A 16,397-nucleotide genomic window follows, 5' to 3' on the forward strand; every position below is an offset into this window, starting at 1 on the left:
TTTACCTACTTCAGATAAGTGACCTCAGCATCCTTTCTTGTCCATCAGAGGACTTTAAATTAGCCACTTCTACTGTGTGCTACCCAAGTAGGACAGGAGGCTTCTTTTTTGTCCCTCCATTTTGGCCTTGGAGGTAATGTGCAAAGATGAGCACTTGAGCATGTAAGTGGTCAGTTCTCCAGGGGTGGGCAGGATATTAACTTGGTAAAGTAGACCAAATTAACTGTTTAAGTTAAGCTGACTAAGTTCCTAAGGGTGAAGTTGTCTCTTTTATTTTAGATCAGCGCTCACGCTTGCTGTGTTTCATGACTCACCGGACATAGTCAAGCTGCTTCTTCAGAAGCATGTTAATGCCAGTTCTCGAGATTTACAGGGATGGTGTCCTGAACAATATGCTCGTTTGAACGGTTTTAAACAGTAAGTGTTTCCATTAAAGTGCCAGTTATCTCTAAACTGAGGTTGGAAGTGACCTAACTGTTAACTTGTTATGTGACAGGTAAGAGTTCCTAGTTGGGAGCAGGCACTTTGGGGATGGCAGTGAGACCCTGCACATCATCAGCTGGAAACCAGCAAAAGGCCAGACTAGTGAGATGGAGCAGTGGGCACAGGGTTCTTTATCTCAGGATTTGTAAGACATTTATCCTTAGGGTCCTGCTGTTCTCCATTTCATTCCAGTGTAACCCCTATGCATGGGGTACAAATAATGTCACATAGCTGATTTTTCTAACTAGTTGTTTGGGTCTTGAAATGTTTAGTAGAGCAGAAAATCCTGTATTTTCCTTTGGGGACTTTCTTCTATAATCTTCCTCTTGAATTTTCCAGGAACCTAAGGGATTCCCTAAGATCACAGTGACAGTCCTCTCCCACAAGGCATTGGGGCAGGGCGAGGGCACTCTAATCGTTCTCTTGTCTCCTTTGATTCTGTTGCTGCAGCGTTGGTACTAAAACTAGTTTTAACAGGATCTCCTTGGCAGCTGAGTCTGGAGTCTGGATGTTGCTCTCTAAAGACCTTTAATAAAACTTTAAAAGAAGAAAAGGAAAAAGAAACTGGTCCTGCAGTCGGGTCATTGACCTCTGCTCCCGGGATGCCTGTGCTGATCCAGTTTCCGTGGTCTTCATGGTGATCGACACGTAAACTTCAGCGTGACAGCTTGTTTAGTTCTCATACATATGCTTGTATGAGGTCATATATTTATAAGTAAATGTAGCTACAAATTATATAGTAGCTGAGGTGCCCTGAACTATAAACCATGAAGAACACCTAATCACCGTAATTTGTAACATTTTCTGAAAACTGCCACATTTAAATGTTACACCTAGGAAAGAAAACACACATTGGGTTTTATTTGGGATTCTCAAATAGTTCCAGCATTTAAGTTCAGGAAGAAATTATTCCATTCTTCCACTATTTCTCTGAGCATCTGGGGGATACATTATCTCATTAAATCTTCGTAATACTCTTGTGAGTATTAATAACTAACTGCCTGACAGTAAGATCCCAGTTTTATAAAGGAAGACTTTGAGCTGATGAGAAGCAACTTTTCCAGGAACAAATAGCTGTTGGTTATAGAGCTGGGACTTCTGAGTTCGAGATACCTTCCATATGTCAGGCTCGCTCTAGTTAACTTGCTGAGCTGTACTGCCCTCAGCTCATGACAACTTCACCTTTTTTTTCTTTTTTAGTTGTACATGCTAAATTTAAAAGTTTGTAGATTGTACAAATTTGAAGTATATGGGACAATTGAAGGTTTGCTATTACCTCTGATATTGTCTGAAATAAGCTAAGAATTTAATATATTTGGTAATTGTTTTTATATTAGTATTCAAGTAGTAATATTTATTCATCACTGTTTTTATACGTAGCATTTACCAACTGATTGTCGACTACAGAGACGGAAAGATACCAACTACTCCCCCTCAAAATAGCGACCTAGGACAGAGTTCTGGTAATAAGTTACTCTTGTTGGGCCTACCATAGATACGGAAGTAAGAGTGAGGAACTTTGGATAATGAAAGAGCAGTGAAAAAAGCCAGTGTGTAAATTTCATGTATGTTTTTATTTTTTTAATTAATTTTTTCTTCATGGCCTAGTATTCCGAATTACTTAAGAAGTTAATTGTAGGTAATTTAAAATCTGAGACAATATTGTCTGAAAAGAAATTCATTTATTTAATCATGGCCCCTGAAATCCCATATTATATCTTTGTGTAAATAAGAAAAACAGGTTTTTAACTTTGTTGTACATTTCCCCTAACATTATAACAAGTTGGCCTTGTTACAGAACTGAATCTTTAGTTTTTACAGCAAATGGATTACATTGGGTAAATGAATGCGTTATTGCACAGTGATTAGCCTCACTAAAAAGTGATTGTCTTTAAAACTGGGAGCTCAGCAATACCTTCCTGGTGCTATAAACAAATGGCCAACAATTAGAACTGCACAGCTGGGCCAGTGTGCAGCATACTAACAAGAGATTGTTTTTTAAAGATATCTAGTGATAATGCAGAAGTCAGGAAAGCAGTGCCCTGTTGAGAAGCACTGGTTACTTTTCGCATCATTACACCAACAAGGTCTCACTCTCACCGATTGCATTCCTCAGAAGTGCAAACAGAATGCGACATGTTGCCTTCGTGAGAGTCAGATGTTTTCTTCTCTTTTTTGGGATACTTGTCATGAAACTATAATTTTGTTAGAACAAGATTTTCTGTTGCCATTAGTTAAAGGATTGTCATAATAATTACTCAAATAGCACAACTCAGGACTTAACAAATTGTAATAAAAGCACAGAAGTACTTCACATAAAAGAAAAAAAGACTGTGTTGCCTAGGTGTGACCCCTAGCGTGCTGTTCAGTCTGAACTGTATGAGGGCACCTTTAACTTGGTAGACCTTGATCAAGCAAAGAACTGTTGTAGGAAATACAAAGATGGAATAGACAGAGTTTTGGTCTTCAAGGTGCTCATAACACAACAGAGTTGTCCCTGGTTAAAATGTCTGTATGTTTTTTAAACAGGACTTCCAAAGAAAACATTCTTATCTGTTAATTGATCCACTTAACAGATGACTATCGAGTGTCTTTTAGGTACTAAGCACCACTCTGACATTACAGTGTGCAAACAGGTCAAAAGCACAGTTCCTGGCCTCTGGGAGCTTGTTACTGTCATCCTCATTTTTATGATTTGCTTTACTTTATTCTGTGCTTACTGTGTCCCAGAGCCCACGAGGACTTTGTAACTGTCTTTATGTATTTTTTATTGGTATTTAATATGTGCCAAATACTTTAAGTCCATGGTGAGGAAAGAAGTTTTTGAAAAGTGGGTAGGATGTCAGGTAAGCCATGCAGAACGAGTAGAAGTTTGCCAGGGAAGGAGGCAGAAGGGCAGTGTTTGGTGGGCGGAACATCTTTGAAGATTACATTTGGCAGAAAGGACAGCGGTGCAAAGGCTAAGATGTGCCAGTGAACTTTGCAGGATCTATGAGTTTCATGTTGTTGGTGCAGAAAGGATGCTGTAGGAATGGTTGGGAACGAGGTGACTACCTAGCTCAGGCACACTTCTGAAAGCCTTTCCAGTACTGTAGAGAGGAGGAGGTCTGCTGTAGACCTTGGGAAATTGTCAGAATGCTTTCAGCTGCAAATAATAATAAGAGACCTAAGTAACAGTGTCTACAGCAACAGGAGTCAGGATTGTTTAGAAGGTTCGGTGATGTCATCAGGATCCCAGACGCTGTCCCTCCTTCAGCTGTGAGGCTGCTGGTGTTTGACGTCGCCTTTCCTGGTCTGCTGATTAGCGGCAGCTCCAAGCATCATATTCTCGCATGGCAGTATCCGCAGGCGAGGAGGGCTGCTTCTCTCTGCATGTTTTCTGTTAACTAGGAAGAAAACAGAGAAGCTTCCGGTAGACTTCCCCTAGCATCTTATTGGCTGGGTTACATCACGTGCTCATTTCCTAAACCAGCCACTGGGGAAGGAGATGTAGTTACTGTGATGACTGTAGAACAATCATTTCTCTTTTTGCAGCTAAGGAGAGTTTACCTTCTTCGCGTACTGGAGCAGAGAATATCCAAGAAAAGTTGCAATTGTCCGGCAAGGATGACGAAGAAGAAATGGTTGTCGAGTTGGGAACCAGCAATGGCAGCTGCACAGATTCACCGAAGAATGTTGAGCAGAAGAGTAAGATTCGATTTGAGTCTTGGGGTTTCCTGTTATGACATAAAGCAGGGATGCACAAGCTTTTTCTATAAAGGGCCAGAGAGTCAACATTTTAGGCCATGTGGTGTCTGTCACATCTACTCATGTCTGCCATCGCAGTGTGAAAGCAGCCCTAGACCGTATGTGAGCATATAGGGATGAATGTGCCCAGATAACACGAGGCTGCCAAAGCCAAATGGCGGGGTGGGTTAGTCCCATGGGTGTCGTCCAGAAACACCACGCTGTGTGAGCTTGAAGTCAGTTGATGATGCTGATTCTACTAACGATTACCGTTTTTTGTGAGTCTCATAAAGTTTGGTTGGGATTTTGGTCCTTGTAAACAGTTCGCTTTAAGATAACAAATTTGGATAAACACCCTTTTTTTTTGATAAATATGAAGGAGGGGAAGTGTTTTTTATGCATTAATTACCTACCAGGAGTATACTCAATATTCACTGAAGTGTGTAGTCTCCAGGTGTGGTCCCAAAGGAATGCTTTTTAACAAAACATTGGTCTTACACTTTTAATACTCTGTATTTTTCTGTTGCTGATATAGAATCTGTTTTACTTTTTTCTTTAATAGCGGATTTAGTGGTTGAGTTTTCACCGAGGTTTGAAGACATCTCTGTCATCAGGTAGGATTTTATGGATTTTTCAAAATATGTTGACTAAGGGAACACAGAGAAAAGAAACAAGGCTTGTTGAGTGTCCTACTCTGGGTTAGACACCGTGCTGTGTACTTGACATTTGTTACCTCGTACAGTCACCACAACAGCTTTGCAGAGTAGCTGTGCTGTTACAGCTTACTATTAGGCAGCTGGGGTTTAAGGAGGTTGACTAGTTGACCCATGATTCCATGGTTAACAAGTAGTTGACCTGTGACTTAACCATCAGGCAGCCTGGCTCCCAAACCTGCTTTCTTATCCCTCAGCATAGACTTTTGTCACTTTTGTTTGTTTCAAGAAATGAACTCACTCATTTTTGATGTGTATTTTTTGCTCCAAAGTATTTCACCCAAACATGATGTTGATGATTCAAGGCCTCCATCAGATGGTGACTTAGATCTTGCTCCCAAGGTAAAGTGTTTTCTTGTGAAATTAATTTTTCTGCTCTGAATTTAGTTTTGCATAGTATTTACCCTTAAAATTTAGCAGTGGTCTGCCTATCATTGTTTTACATTTGTATTAGAAAGTTGGTCGGAGTAAACCATTTTATAAAAATATGACAGGTTGAATTTTTTTCTTTTTTTTACTTTGGTAAATACTGAAGATGAGGCTGAAGCAAAATGGACTAGAAAATAGATTGTGACAGGAAAACTGTACTGTGAAAAGATTTCCCACAACAGAGGAAGTGTGAAGCTTGGCCAAAGATAAGGATTCTTTGACTTTTAAACCACACTGACGGGACTTGTATAATACTCGTGCCTCAGGGACATCTTCAGTTCACACAGCTACTTACTGTGATCATCATGGCCTCTTCCTGGGGCCTTTCAGTTCCAAAACTATGTAGCATGTATCTTTTTTTTTTTCCTCTTGGACACTTTTTATTTTGGTATCAGAGAATTGTGAGGAAAGAGGTTTTTTTTTTTTTCCCCCCTTTATTTCTGTCTCTGGTTCTGCATTAAGACTAATAGTTGAAATTATAGAAATTTAGAAATTAAAATTCTGTTTCTCAAAATCCATGTTATAAAGAGATTCCTCTGTGTTTTCTAAATTATCTCATTACGAGTATATTCAATATTCATCTAATTGAAGAGTACATGTTTTCCCTAAAATAACAGCCAGCTCTCAAAGTAGACTCCTAATAACAACCATATGATAAAACCTACTTCAGAATTCTTTTGTATTATAGTTTTGAAAAGTAGGTGCAGTCCTCGTGTCCCATTCTAAAACTTCAAGTTTCAGATATTTTGTAGTATAGTTATTTACGTACTCATTTTATAGCCCCTGCATCAGCATACACCGCTAGAGATTAGGGAACGTAATTGTGCATTTCCTGGAGCACCGAGAATAAGGTCTTAAATGTAAGAAGCATTTTATTATTTTTGAATGTGAATGCATGAAGAGACATGGAATTCTGCATCATGCTGCAGGTACTATAACATGCACACTCTGTCATAATGAAATCTATTTGATGGTACAGGTAATATAATATGCGTACTATGTCATAGTGAAATCTATTCAAATTCTAAAAATATGACTTAAATTTCTATTCCCTTTGTTTAGGCTGTAAAAGTTCAGTTGTTATGAGAGGAAGTATGTCATAAATGCCAAGGAAATAGATAAGAAGTATATGAGAAATAGGAAAAGGTTACAGTCTGTTTTTCAGTGTCCACCAACTGTGAGCTTAGAGTTTGAGATGAAAACTTTTTAACCTTCTTTTAGCCCTCTCTCATGTTCCATTCAATATATCTTTTCAAGCTATATAATATCCTTAGAATCCTGACCACCAGTTCTTTCTCTAGGTGGAAAGCTGATGTGTTAGGAACTTTTAAAATCTGTTTTTCTCTCTCTCTAGTAATAATTTGCAGCGTTCAGGTAGGGAGAGATGACCATGTTCAACTGAGTGACTTAGAGTGACAAAATTTAACTCTTACTTATAGTGGTATTTACAAACAAACAGTTGTAGAGTAACACAGGTCAGCATTATTGGGGATATACTATGAACAAAGGCCTTTGTTTTATATGTATGTTTTATATATCATGTATCTTGATATTTTTATAAAACTTGCTGAAGAATAATATATATACTTTCATATATAATTTATATATTTTTACATATATAATAAAAAGGTAAAACAGAGGCTTTCACTCATAGTATATATATCCCTAACAATACTGATACAGCCCTTATCTATTATATATAAATGCTGAAATATATATATTTCTCCACATGCCTTGTTATACTTACATTTTCCTTTTTTTCTTGCCTGAAGTTTGTACTTGACTAGTCATGTCTCATTTTTTCTTTTCTTCCTCCTCCCCACTTTTTTTTTTTAATGATTTGCCCCAAACGTAATATTTCTTTGCAGAAAACACTTCTTCAGTGTCTGTTCTTTCAGTCCATCTCATTGTGCCTCTGTGAACATGTTTAGTTACAGCTTTCTGTTCACTATGTGTGGCTTTCACTCATGAGTCATTGCCCTTCAGAATTACTTTTGTTTTTATTCCTCTTTCTTAGAAGTAGCTGAATTTGAACAATCATTTGTCTTTAGCTTTTTGGCGAATGGAATAGAAGTAGCTTATACTGTTTGCTGTTCTAACTCATCCAGATAAGATACTGCTAAAAAGTAAACTCTCGTATTTCCCCCATGAGAGAGAATGCACACTTATATAAATCATGCAAGCACATTTCAAAATATAACAATTACTTTAAATTTCTTAATGTTAGTTTTTTCAATAGGACTCTAAACAATAGGACTCCAAACTATCAGGGATAAGTTTTTGTTCTAGATCATTTTGGTCAAGAAAGTCATCTAATGGATACCATAATGTTTGTATAATAATCAATGAAGGGTAAAGAAAGTAACATTTTAGGACCCCTGAGGTCATCTCTCATAATCCTCACCCCATGAGAAGATGTAGGTTGGTAAATGACAGACCCAGAACTTGAATCCATATGTGAATGACTCCAAAGCCAGCGCTCTTTGTGTTAGATCATCTAGGAATGGGGAATGTTGTAATTACTTTATTCAATTTCATATTTGTTGTTCTTAAAGCTGTTATTTTCTTCTCTAGAAAGTCCAGCATCCAAGATTTGCAAAGCCAGTTCAGGCCTGGCAAGAACCCATGATAAACAGTAAGTTATTTGAAGACTGTCTTTTTGCGTTTTCACTGATGAGAAATTATAGATAATTTCATCTACCATACCTTGTTTTCACTACAGCAGAGGCAAAAGATGGTGTTTTGAAACCAGGAACTAGCACCTTCTTTGAGGACAATAATTCTAATAATGAAAATGAAGATGCGGTTACAACCTTTTCCCAACCATCAACCAAAGTTCCAGGCTTTTCTCATCCTGCCTTCCCAGCACCGGAACCTCTCACGTCTTCAGCAGTCCTTGGTGTTACAGAGGTAAGTCGTTTTGTTTTTAACTTTTCATTCCTGTGCTTTTTCACTTACCATCCCCCTGATTCTCATGGGGATGAAAAGGATCCTACACAGAAATGGAAGTCCTCAAGATCACAATAGAAAACAGTGTGATAACAAGAGAGGTACACGTGCAGGACTGAGATTTGTAAAGGTTGGTGGCAATAAAGAGTTCTCAAATATGCCATTAAGAAAAGAAAGAATAAGAAAGCAACTGGAAAGAACAGCTGGATGAATATGAAGATGGGCAGGGGTACAAAGGGGAAGGATTCATCTAATAAGGACAAGATGAATATAAAGATAAACGAGTGTCAAAATGAGAGAGATGATTATACAAACACAGCAGAAATAGTGGGGTTAAGTGAGAGCAGGAACTCTATAGCACACATTGTGATAGAAATCATCTCAAATTCAAATTAAGAGAAGGAAAAACCAGGTCATGGAAAAAAGTGCTCAGACTCTTCTGAAGGACATATAGCTGATTTTACGAACAACAGAAAGAAAATTTGATCCTCACCTTTTTTCTTTTTGGTTATAGAAGTTTTTTTTTTTTTTTAAATTCAGATGTAATTGATGTACAGTATTATATGAGTTACAGGTGTGCAGTAAAGTGATTTGGTTATACATATATATGTACATATCTAATTCTTTTTCTTTCTTTTCCATTATAGTTTTTTATGAGATATTGAATATAGTTCCCTATGGAAGTTAGTTTTAACTTGAAGTTAATTCTTTTTTTAGCACATTTAAATTAATGAAGTGATGTCTTACATTTAATCTAGCAAATTTTGTCTCTCCATTCCGTCCCCAGTAACTGAGTTCTAGTTTTCCATGTGACTTCTCATGCTGTTTCACACCTCGACCTTCGGCTCCGGCTGCCCTTTTTAGAATCCCCTTCGCGTCTGCTCTTTGCACCGGGTCTGTCTCTTAAGACACAGTCTGGTCTTCCCAGCATTCCCTGAGCTATTGACACGCAGCAAGTCTCTTCTCTCCGTTGTGCCCTTACTGTATCTGTTCACTTCAGGTGTAGAGCTGTTGAATGATACTTGTCTGTGTTGATTCATTTTCATGTGTGTCTGCCTCCCCTAGAATATAGAGCAGAATCTGTCTTTTATATATATTGCCAGCTTCTCCCAGGATAATGCCTATGATCTGATGGATACAGTAAATATATGTTGTCTTCCTGACTGATTGAATGACCAAGTGTGGGAATATGATGTCTTCTGAAGTTGGGTTTTTGTTACATTTTGTTTTGTTTTTATAGGAAGAAGCAAGAAAGCCGAAAACTGGGGGAAAAGAGAACGGCACTCGGACTATTAACAGTGTTCTAAAGGAGCGAGCAGATCATACCAAATTGATTTCTGTTGATGGAGCACACAAAAGTGACAAAGGTGGTAAGTCAGTGAGCATCTATGGATTTTCTTCTCTGCTTAAAAGCTAGTATGGTTGGAGGGGGGAGGGTACAGCTCAGTGGGAGAGCGCATGCCTAGCATGCACGAGGTCCTGGGTTCAATTCCCGGTACCTCCATTAAAAAAAAAAAAGCTAGTATAAAAAACCTGAAGTGTGTAGATCCAAATGTGACATCCATTTCTTAAGTGTTTTTCTTTTGCCATCTTCCTTCATAAATATCCCAACTACGACCAAGTTTTCTTCCAGAAAATGCTTCAACCCTCTGAAATTCTTTTCTGCCACTTTAATTTATTGACATATTCATGAATCAAGATAGACTTATATATGTATTTAAACTGCCCAGTGGTATGTGTTCTCATTAATGTATCTGTGACTGCATTTTGTAGACTCAACATCAGCATTAAGATTTGAAGAAAAGGAAGATGTCAAATCACCCTGGGATTCTGAGGTGCTGCCTTCTATTATTTTCAAATATAAGCATTGTGTGATGTTAAAACATAAATGGAGGGATGTTTTGACTTTGCTTTCTCACTTTTACATTTGCCCAGCAAAATTATTTCCTCATTTTAACCTACGCTTAGTAAAATCATTCCATGCTACATGTCATACCACTGCAGAGTGCACTTCTGTTAATTTTCCAGACTCACCTAATGGAACTGGTGTATGTAGTGCAAAAACCAAGGCTTAGAAGTCATAGGGAATCGGTTTGGGTTCTGAAGTTACGTTTTCTAAAAACTAAAGAAAATAATTCTTGGTCAGCCTGTGACCAGATGTTTGTTTGTTATAAATGAATGTGTAAAACCCTTAGTGAGATTTAGAGAGAAACAGGTTGTACTAAAAAAAAAACACACACACACACAAGAAAACTGTTTTTGTTTAACCACTTTGACCTTGAAAAGACAGTACTTGTGACTTGAAAGTATTATTATATTTGGATTGTCAATTAGATCTGCAACTAACATTTCGGGAGAAGCGAAATCATGGGGAATAGTAATAAGTATGTGGGGTTAAAATACCAGCCGTTTGGTTTAGTGATGTTTTAATGAGGACAGCCCATTTTGGGTAGGGAAAATAGCGTGCACTGAGTACCTTTATGGCGACCGAACTTGAAGGAAGCTAAGTACAGGGTAGTGGTGACCTATTCCAAGGTGATAGCCATGGAAAGAGGTCAGAAGAGCCTGAACTCTTGGATCCCGGCAGCTCCTGCTTAGTGGCACAGCACTGTACTTGAAGTCAGGAGATGTGGTAGCATCCTGGTTCTGACCCACTGTGGGATCTTGGAAACACTTGTCTGAATTGTTTGAATGTCAGTGACCTCATTCAAAAACATGATACTGATACCTACCTCTCAGGTTATGTGTCATGAACAAAAATGTGGTAACAAGTGTGAAAACACATTGTCAACTGTAAAGGGTGCTATAGAAATGTAAGACAGAATGATCACAGTGGCCACTAGTGACCTACTGAAATGTTGAGGACACTTTTTTAAAATCTGAAGGATAATAAAATGGGGAAGTTAGAGCGGGCATGGGGAGTTCTCATTTGGGGTATGTTAAGTGTCAGTAAACTATTACCAGACATCTCCGATAGGTATGTAGTGCTTTGGTACTTGACGCCTTCTGGGGACTTTAGATGTTTTGACCTTAAATAAATTCCTGTTGCTGAACACCGACTAGCACCAGGCAGTTAGACACTGAATGTAGCAGTTGAGGGGTTAGGCTGTAGTGGCAGGAACAGAAGAACAAGTAAACAGGAACCCTTTATCAGGGACAGTAAGTCCTTCATATAAGGGACGTGGAGAGTGTTAGGTTAGACAACACTGGGGGAGTTTGTAGTTAGGACAGGGGTGGAGTAAGGGTGGAATTTAGGTAGTCAGAAAGGAGCTGAGTGTGACCAAAGCTGCCAGGTGACGGACAGGAAGGAGCCAGTCACACGAAGGTCCAGGGGAGGGATGTTCCGGACAGAGAGAACAGCGGGTCCCATCTGCTCATCACGGTGCTCCAGCATCTTGGAGTGGCCAGGAAGCAGCAAGTGGGTAACCGTCCTTAGAATCACTTTTACTATTGTGTGTAGGGAAGAGAATGTGCATGATAAGGGCCTGGCACATGCGGATGGTCACTAAACAGTGTTCTTATTCTTCCCTAAGTAAAGTAAAGCTTATGGTACTTTTTTGAAGAGCTGCATAACTACATTGAAAATTTTTCTGCTGTTAATTTAAACATAAATGTTTTTCTTTCTACTTTGGTACTTTATTCAACTATTTTTCCTATCAATAAAAGTTTTACCAAATAATCGTTAGATTCTCCTAAGCCTTTGTTTACTGAAATGTAGCAGTTTCCACAGTGTTCTGTTAATACTCAACATGACAGACTCCAAGGCTTCTTTTCATGCCAAGTATGTTATTTTAATATTAAAAACAGTATCTGTCCTAAGAAACATTTTAAATTTATAGGACGTATACTTATTGAAGGATATGTTTAAATATGTGTATTTTTATTTTTTATTGAAGTGTAGTCAGTTTATAATGTTAGTTTCAAGTGTACTGCAAAGCAATTCAGTTATACATATAAAAATATGTATTTTTTTAAATGTCCTCTTCTTTTGTCGAGGAATGCAAAATGGAATTAGGTGTTTTGAAGTTAATTCTTTGTTGAAATCTGCACGTAGGTCAGTATTTTGTCTATGAAAATATTTGCTCTGGCTTTCCATGCTCAGTTTACAGAGTCAAAAGCCAACTGAAGATAAAAGATAGACTTGATCTAGAGAGTGTATATGAAATTTTCTATTTAAATGTTTGGGTTTCCAGGATATGCTTATTTTGTTTTTAAGTCTAATTGCTTTTAAAGTAGGAAATTAAAAAATAATAATGTAGGAAACACAGGTATTTTCTTAGAAAGGGATCAGGAAATCTTGCAACTCATTATTAATATTAATTTTAACAGAGTACCTCCAAGATTCAACTACCGAACCATGTTGATCATTTATCTGGAGCTGCAGGTCTAAGAGAAAAAAATACATTAAATGGACAAATAGAAAGTAAGCACTGTATTTTATAAAAAAGTCATTTGACAGAATGTTGATTTAAAACAAGGATTTGGATCTGTTCTCTCAACCAAAGAAAATCACCTGTTGAACGTATAGTGAGAAAAAAGAGGAGGAAAGGAAGTAAATCGTATATCTTATCGGGTGTCAGCAAGAGATTAAACTAGAATGCAGTTTAAGGAGCTCAGTTGTTAGCTTTCTTTCAAGATGTTCTGTGACCTGAGGACAGTCAGGAAATCAGGAGGAGGGAAGGAGGGAGCGAAGAATGAAAGAGGTAGAGAGGAGGGGAGTAAATGAAGGAAAAGGAGGGGGGTCCCTGGCAGGAGGTGGTAATGAATGTAGAATAGTTCTTTAGAAGAAGGAAGAGGAGTGTTTGAAATGAGGTGGGTATGAAGTGAGCTTCTTCCAGCACCAAAGCTTGTCCGGGAAGCACAGCAGAATGTTCCACTCCCCTGTCCCCTGACCGTTAGGAAGGCAGTGAGGACTTGCGGTACCTGATCATACAGAGCTGGGTGTGCCTGCCGTGGGTGAGCACAGGCATGTGTGGTCAGCTGTCAATGTCTGGACCTTCGTGTCATGCAGCGTGCTGCTGCCTTATAGGATGGTGTCTCATAGGGCAACAGAAGAGAGTGGGAAAGGGGAAGAGGGCAGGTGCATTCCGGGGAGGTCAGGGGCGCTGGAGCCTGGTAAAGAGTCCACTGGAAAGTCTGCAACTCCTGATGCAGCTTTTGGGGAAGTGTTACAGTGAGACGCGTGCGGCTGGATTTCAGAAGGATCAGTTAAGTCCGAGTGCTGTAGAAGCAGACTCGGTATAGACCAGAGTTTCTCACATTTTACTCAGTCACCTGGGGACCCAGTGAAAAGTGCACATTCTGAGAAGTGGGTCTGCATTTCTAACAAGCTCTCAGGTGGTGCCCTTGTTGCTGGTCTTCAGATCACGCTCAAAGGGTAGACTTGTGTTTAGGGGAATCTAGAAGAAGAGCCGCTGGGGAGTTAAAGACATAACAGCATCAAGGAAAAGCACGATTTTGTTTTTCTTTCTGAGCACGTTCATAGCCAGAGCGAGGCAAAGAGTTGAAGTAGAAATTAGAGATGTAAGATACTGCTGCTAAGCAGAGAGGGAAAAGAAGTGGTGGGCATCATCCGTCCAAAGAATAGAGAAGGGGAAGAATTAAGACCACAGATCTAGAGGTACCTTTGAAGAGGAAAGTGAAAGGAAGGAAGGAAGGAAAAAAGGCCGCAGGTAGGTGATTTTGGAATTGAGGGGAAACTTGCGAGAACTCCTTTTCGATGGCGTCAGTATATTTACACAGAAGCAAGGTTAGATCGTTGCCACTCCAGAGAATACTGGAATCAGGAGGTGGCCTAGAATTGGGGTAAACCACAGCTACTCCTCCTGTCAGGCTTCAAAGATATATGTTGTATTGGTATTTGTTATTCAAGTGAGATTAATTTGAATATGAAGCATTGGGTGTGGTTTTTTTTTTTTTTTTTTTTTTACTGATACCTAATTTTTTGATAAGATAGTTATTTCACAGAAATGCTTTTAAACATTAGCCTGATTTACCAAACCAATTTTGGAAATAAAAGAAATTAATAGAATTCATTCCATAAATGCTAAAGTTGTTATTTTCAGTGAATACTACACAGGTTTTGAAATATAAAAGACTTTTAATGTCTAATAATTCTGTGGCAATGAATTTTTTTTTGATCACCAGATTTCAATATTGAAAACTCAGTATACATTCTTTCTTGCATGAGTGGATCAAGAAACTTTGATGGCTAGAGGGTCCGAGAAATGTAGGCATACCAACAGCCCATGTGGGTATGGGAAAAAATGCTTATGAACGATTATTCTACAAGTGTGTATCCAAGCTGATCAATTCATAACACTTTCTCTGACGAGAAGTGAATTGCACATTCAAATGAACTGCCATCACAACTGTGGACTTCCTAAATCACAGGACGAATTGAAGAGCATGATAAATACTTGTAGTCTAATGGTGTCAGTCGCATGGAAGATGTGCTGTTGCATTTTACCGTCAGCTTTCACGTTTGTCTTCTTGGAGCCGTGACTTGTTCCTCTGATTAAAGATCGCTTTTCTCCTCCTCAGGCAGCATGTTCACATTTGTATATGTGCACATTTTTTAGTTTATAAAGTCATTTGAAGCATAATCGTACTTTTGAAATCTTAACTGCATGTTTTGTTAAACCTATATTCCTGCTCTTTATTCAGTATCTATAATGGATTTCTATTTCTGCCTTGTTGCTGTCCTAACTGCCCCTGAAAAACAAAACACCGAAACCTAACGTGTTCATTTCCAAAGCAAGCATGAGGATTGCGCTCAGTACTAACTGCATGACTGGATAGTTGGCTTTCATATTTACGTATAATTGATTATGTGTCCCTTTTGGCTTTTAGATTCTACTGAAAAATATCCTCACCTGAAGGTAAAAACTTTTATACTTTCATCTTGAATTTTTTTTTTTTTAATGAGGGTACTGGTAATTTAGCCTAGGACCTCATACACTGCTAAGCAGGCACTCTGCCACTGACCTAGACCCTCCCCCCTTGAATTATTGCTACAGATCATATCAAATGTACATTATTAATCAGTTTGTTTCAAAAACCATTCAGCCTGCAGTTGGAGTGAAAGATTCTGTTCCTAATAAAACAGGAGAAATGAAGAATTTACAAAGATTGAAATCAGGTAAATTTTGCAATACAAATTTAACTCTGAAATGAAGTACAGTGTTCTTATTTCTAATTCCTTTTATTTTTTCAAATTTAATTGAAAGATGACATAAGTAAGGCAGATGTTATTATTGGTATCCATGTTTGAAAAATATATATAAGCATAAGAAATAGATTTTTAAAATGGTAGCTTTGACTTGGATGTTTCTATTGATGTTGGGAGACACTAAAGTGCTCAGTTTGGAGTCCCTGTACTTCTCAGGGATTCTGAGAGATTGATTATTAGGTTCTAAGATTTTTCCAGAGTTTTAAAATGCTTAATTGAATTCTGGCCTTTACGTAGGGTAAAGCTTCACTTGCTAACATGTCAGTCATATTTCACTTTAATTATTTCATCTAGTGCTATCCCATTGATGATATTTATTTCTATATTTATTTATTAATGGAGGTCCTAGGGATTGAACCCAGAACCTTGTACATGCTAAGCATGTGCTCTACCACTGAGCTATTTCCCTAGCCCAAAGATCTTAAGCCAACTGAATGTTTTGATTAGGAGTGTGTGTGTGTGTGTGTGTGTGTGTGTGTGTGTGTGTGTGTGTGTTGTCTTTGATTATTAAAAATGATGGAAGTTATTAGTCCTATCTTAGTATTTGGTAGACATGATCTTTTAAAACAATAATCCTAAAAGTTCTGGGGTTTAGGATATTTTTTTATAGTATTAAAAATTATTGAGAATTCTGAAGAACTTTTAAGTGGGTTGTATCTATTGATGTTTAGTATATTAGAAAATAAAACTGAAAGATTTAAAAAACAAGCACACACAAACATTCCATTAGCCATTAGAGCTATGATGTTATCACATGTCATGTATCTGGAAGCCTCCGCTGCACACTTAATGGAGAATGAGAATGAAAATAGCGTTCAGTATTATTGTGAAATTAGTTTTGACCTCCTGGACTCCCTAGATGGAGG

General features: G+C 38.1%; 1 protein-coding gene across 10 annotated transcripts in view; it reads left to right on the forward strand.

The window, feature by feature from the left end:
- The window catches only part of LOC141578203 (coiled-coil domain-containing protein 144A-like), a 136,650-nt gene that overhangs the window by 85,815 nt on the left and 34,438 nt on the right, over nucleotides 1-16,397 (forward strand). For 9 of the 10 annotated variants that reach the window (XM_074367782.1, XM_074367783.1, XM_074367787.1 and 6 more), the window contains 11 exons: nucleotides 280-1,946; nucleotides 4,018-4,170; nucleotides 4,772-4,823; nucleotides 5,195-5,264; nucleotides 7,926-7,986; nucleotides 8,074-8,261; nucleotides 9,541-9,670; nucleotides 10,074-10,135; nucleotides 12,630-12,723; nucleotides 15,153-15,181; nucleotides 15,369-15,441. In XM_074367782.1, the coding sequence (XP_074223883.1) occupies nucleotides 4,104-4,170; nucleotides 4,772-4,823; nucleotides 5,195-5,264; nucleotides 7,926-7,986; nucleotides 8,074-8,261; nucleotides 9,541-9,670; nucleotides 10,074-10,135; nucleotides 12,630-12,723; nucleotides 15,153-15,181; nucleotides 15,369-15,441 (826 nt within the window). In that variant the 5' untranslated portion in view covers nucleotides 280-1,946; nucleotides 4,018-4,103. Of the gene's footprint in view, nucleotides 1-279; nucleotides 1,947-4,017; nucleotides 4,171-4,771; nucleotides 4,824-5,194; nucleotides 5,265-7,925; nucleotides 7,987-8,073; nucleotides 8,262-9,540; nucleotides 9,671-10,073; nucleotides 10,136-12,629; nucleotides 12,724-14,447; nucleotides 14,530-15,152; nucleotides 15,182-15,368; nucleotides 15,442-16,397 lie in introns of those variants that run through there. The other variant, XM_074367789.1, reaches the window with a different exon arrangement.

Source organism: Camelus bactrianus, chromosome 7, assembly GCF_048773025.1.
Source record: "Camelus bactrianus isolate YW-2024 breed Bactrian camel chromosome 7, ASM4877302v1, whole genome shotgun sequence".
In the NCBI taxonomy this organism is placed as follows: Eukaryota; Metazoa; Chordata; class Mammalia; order Artiodactyla; family Camelidae; genus Camelus; species Camelus bactrianus.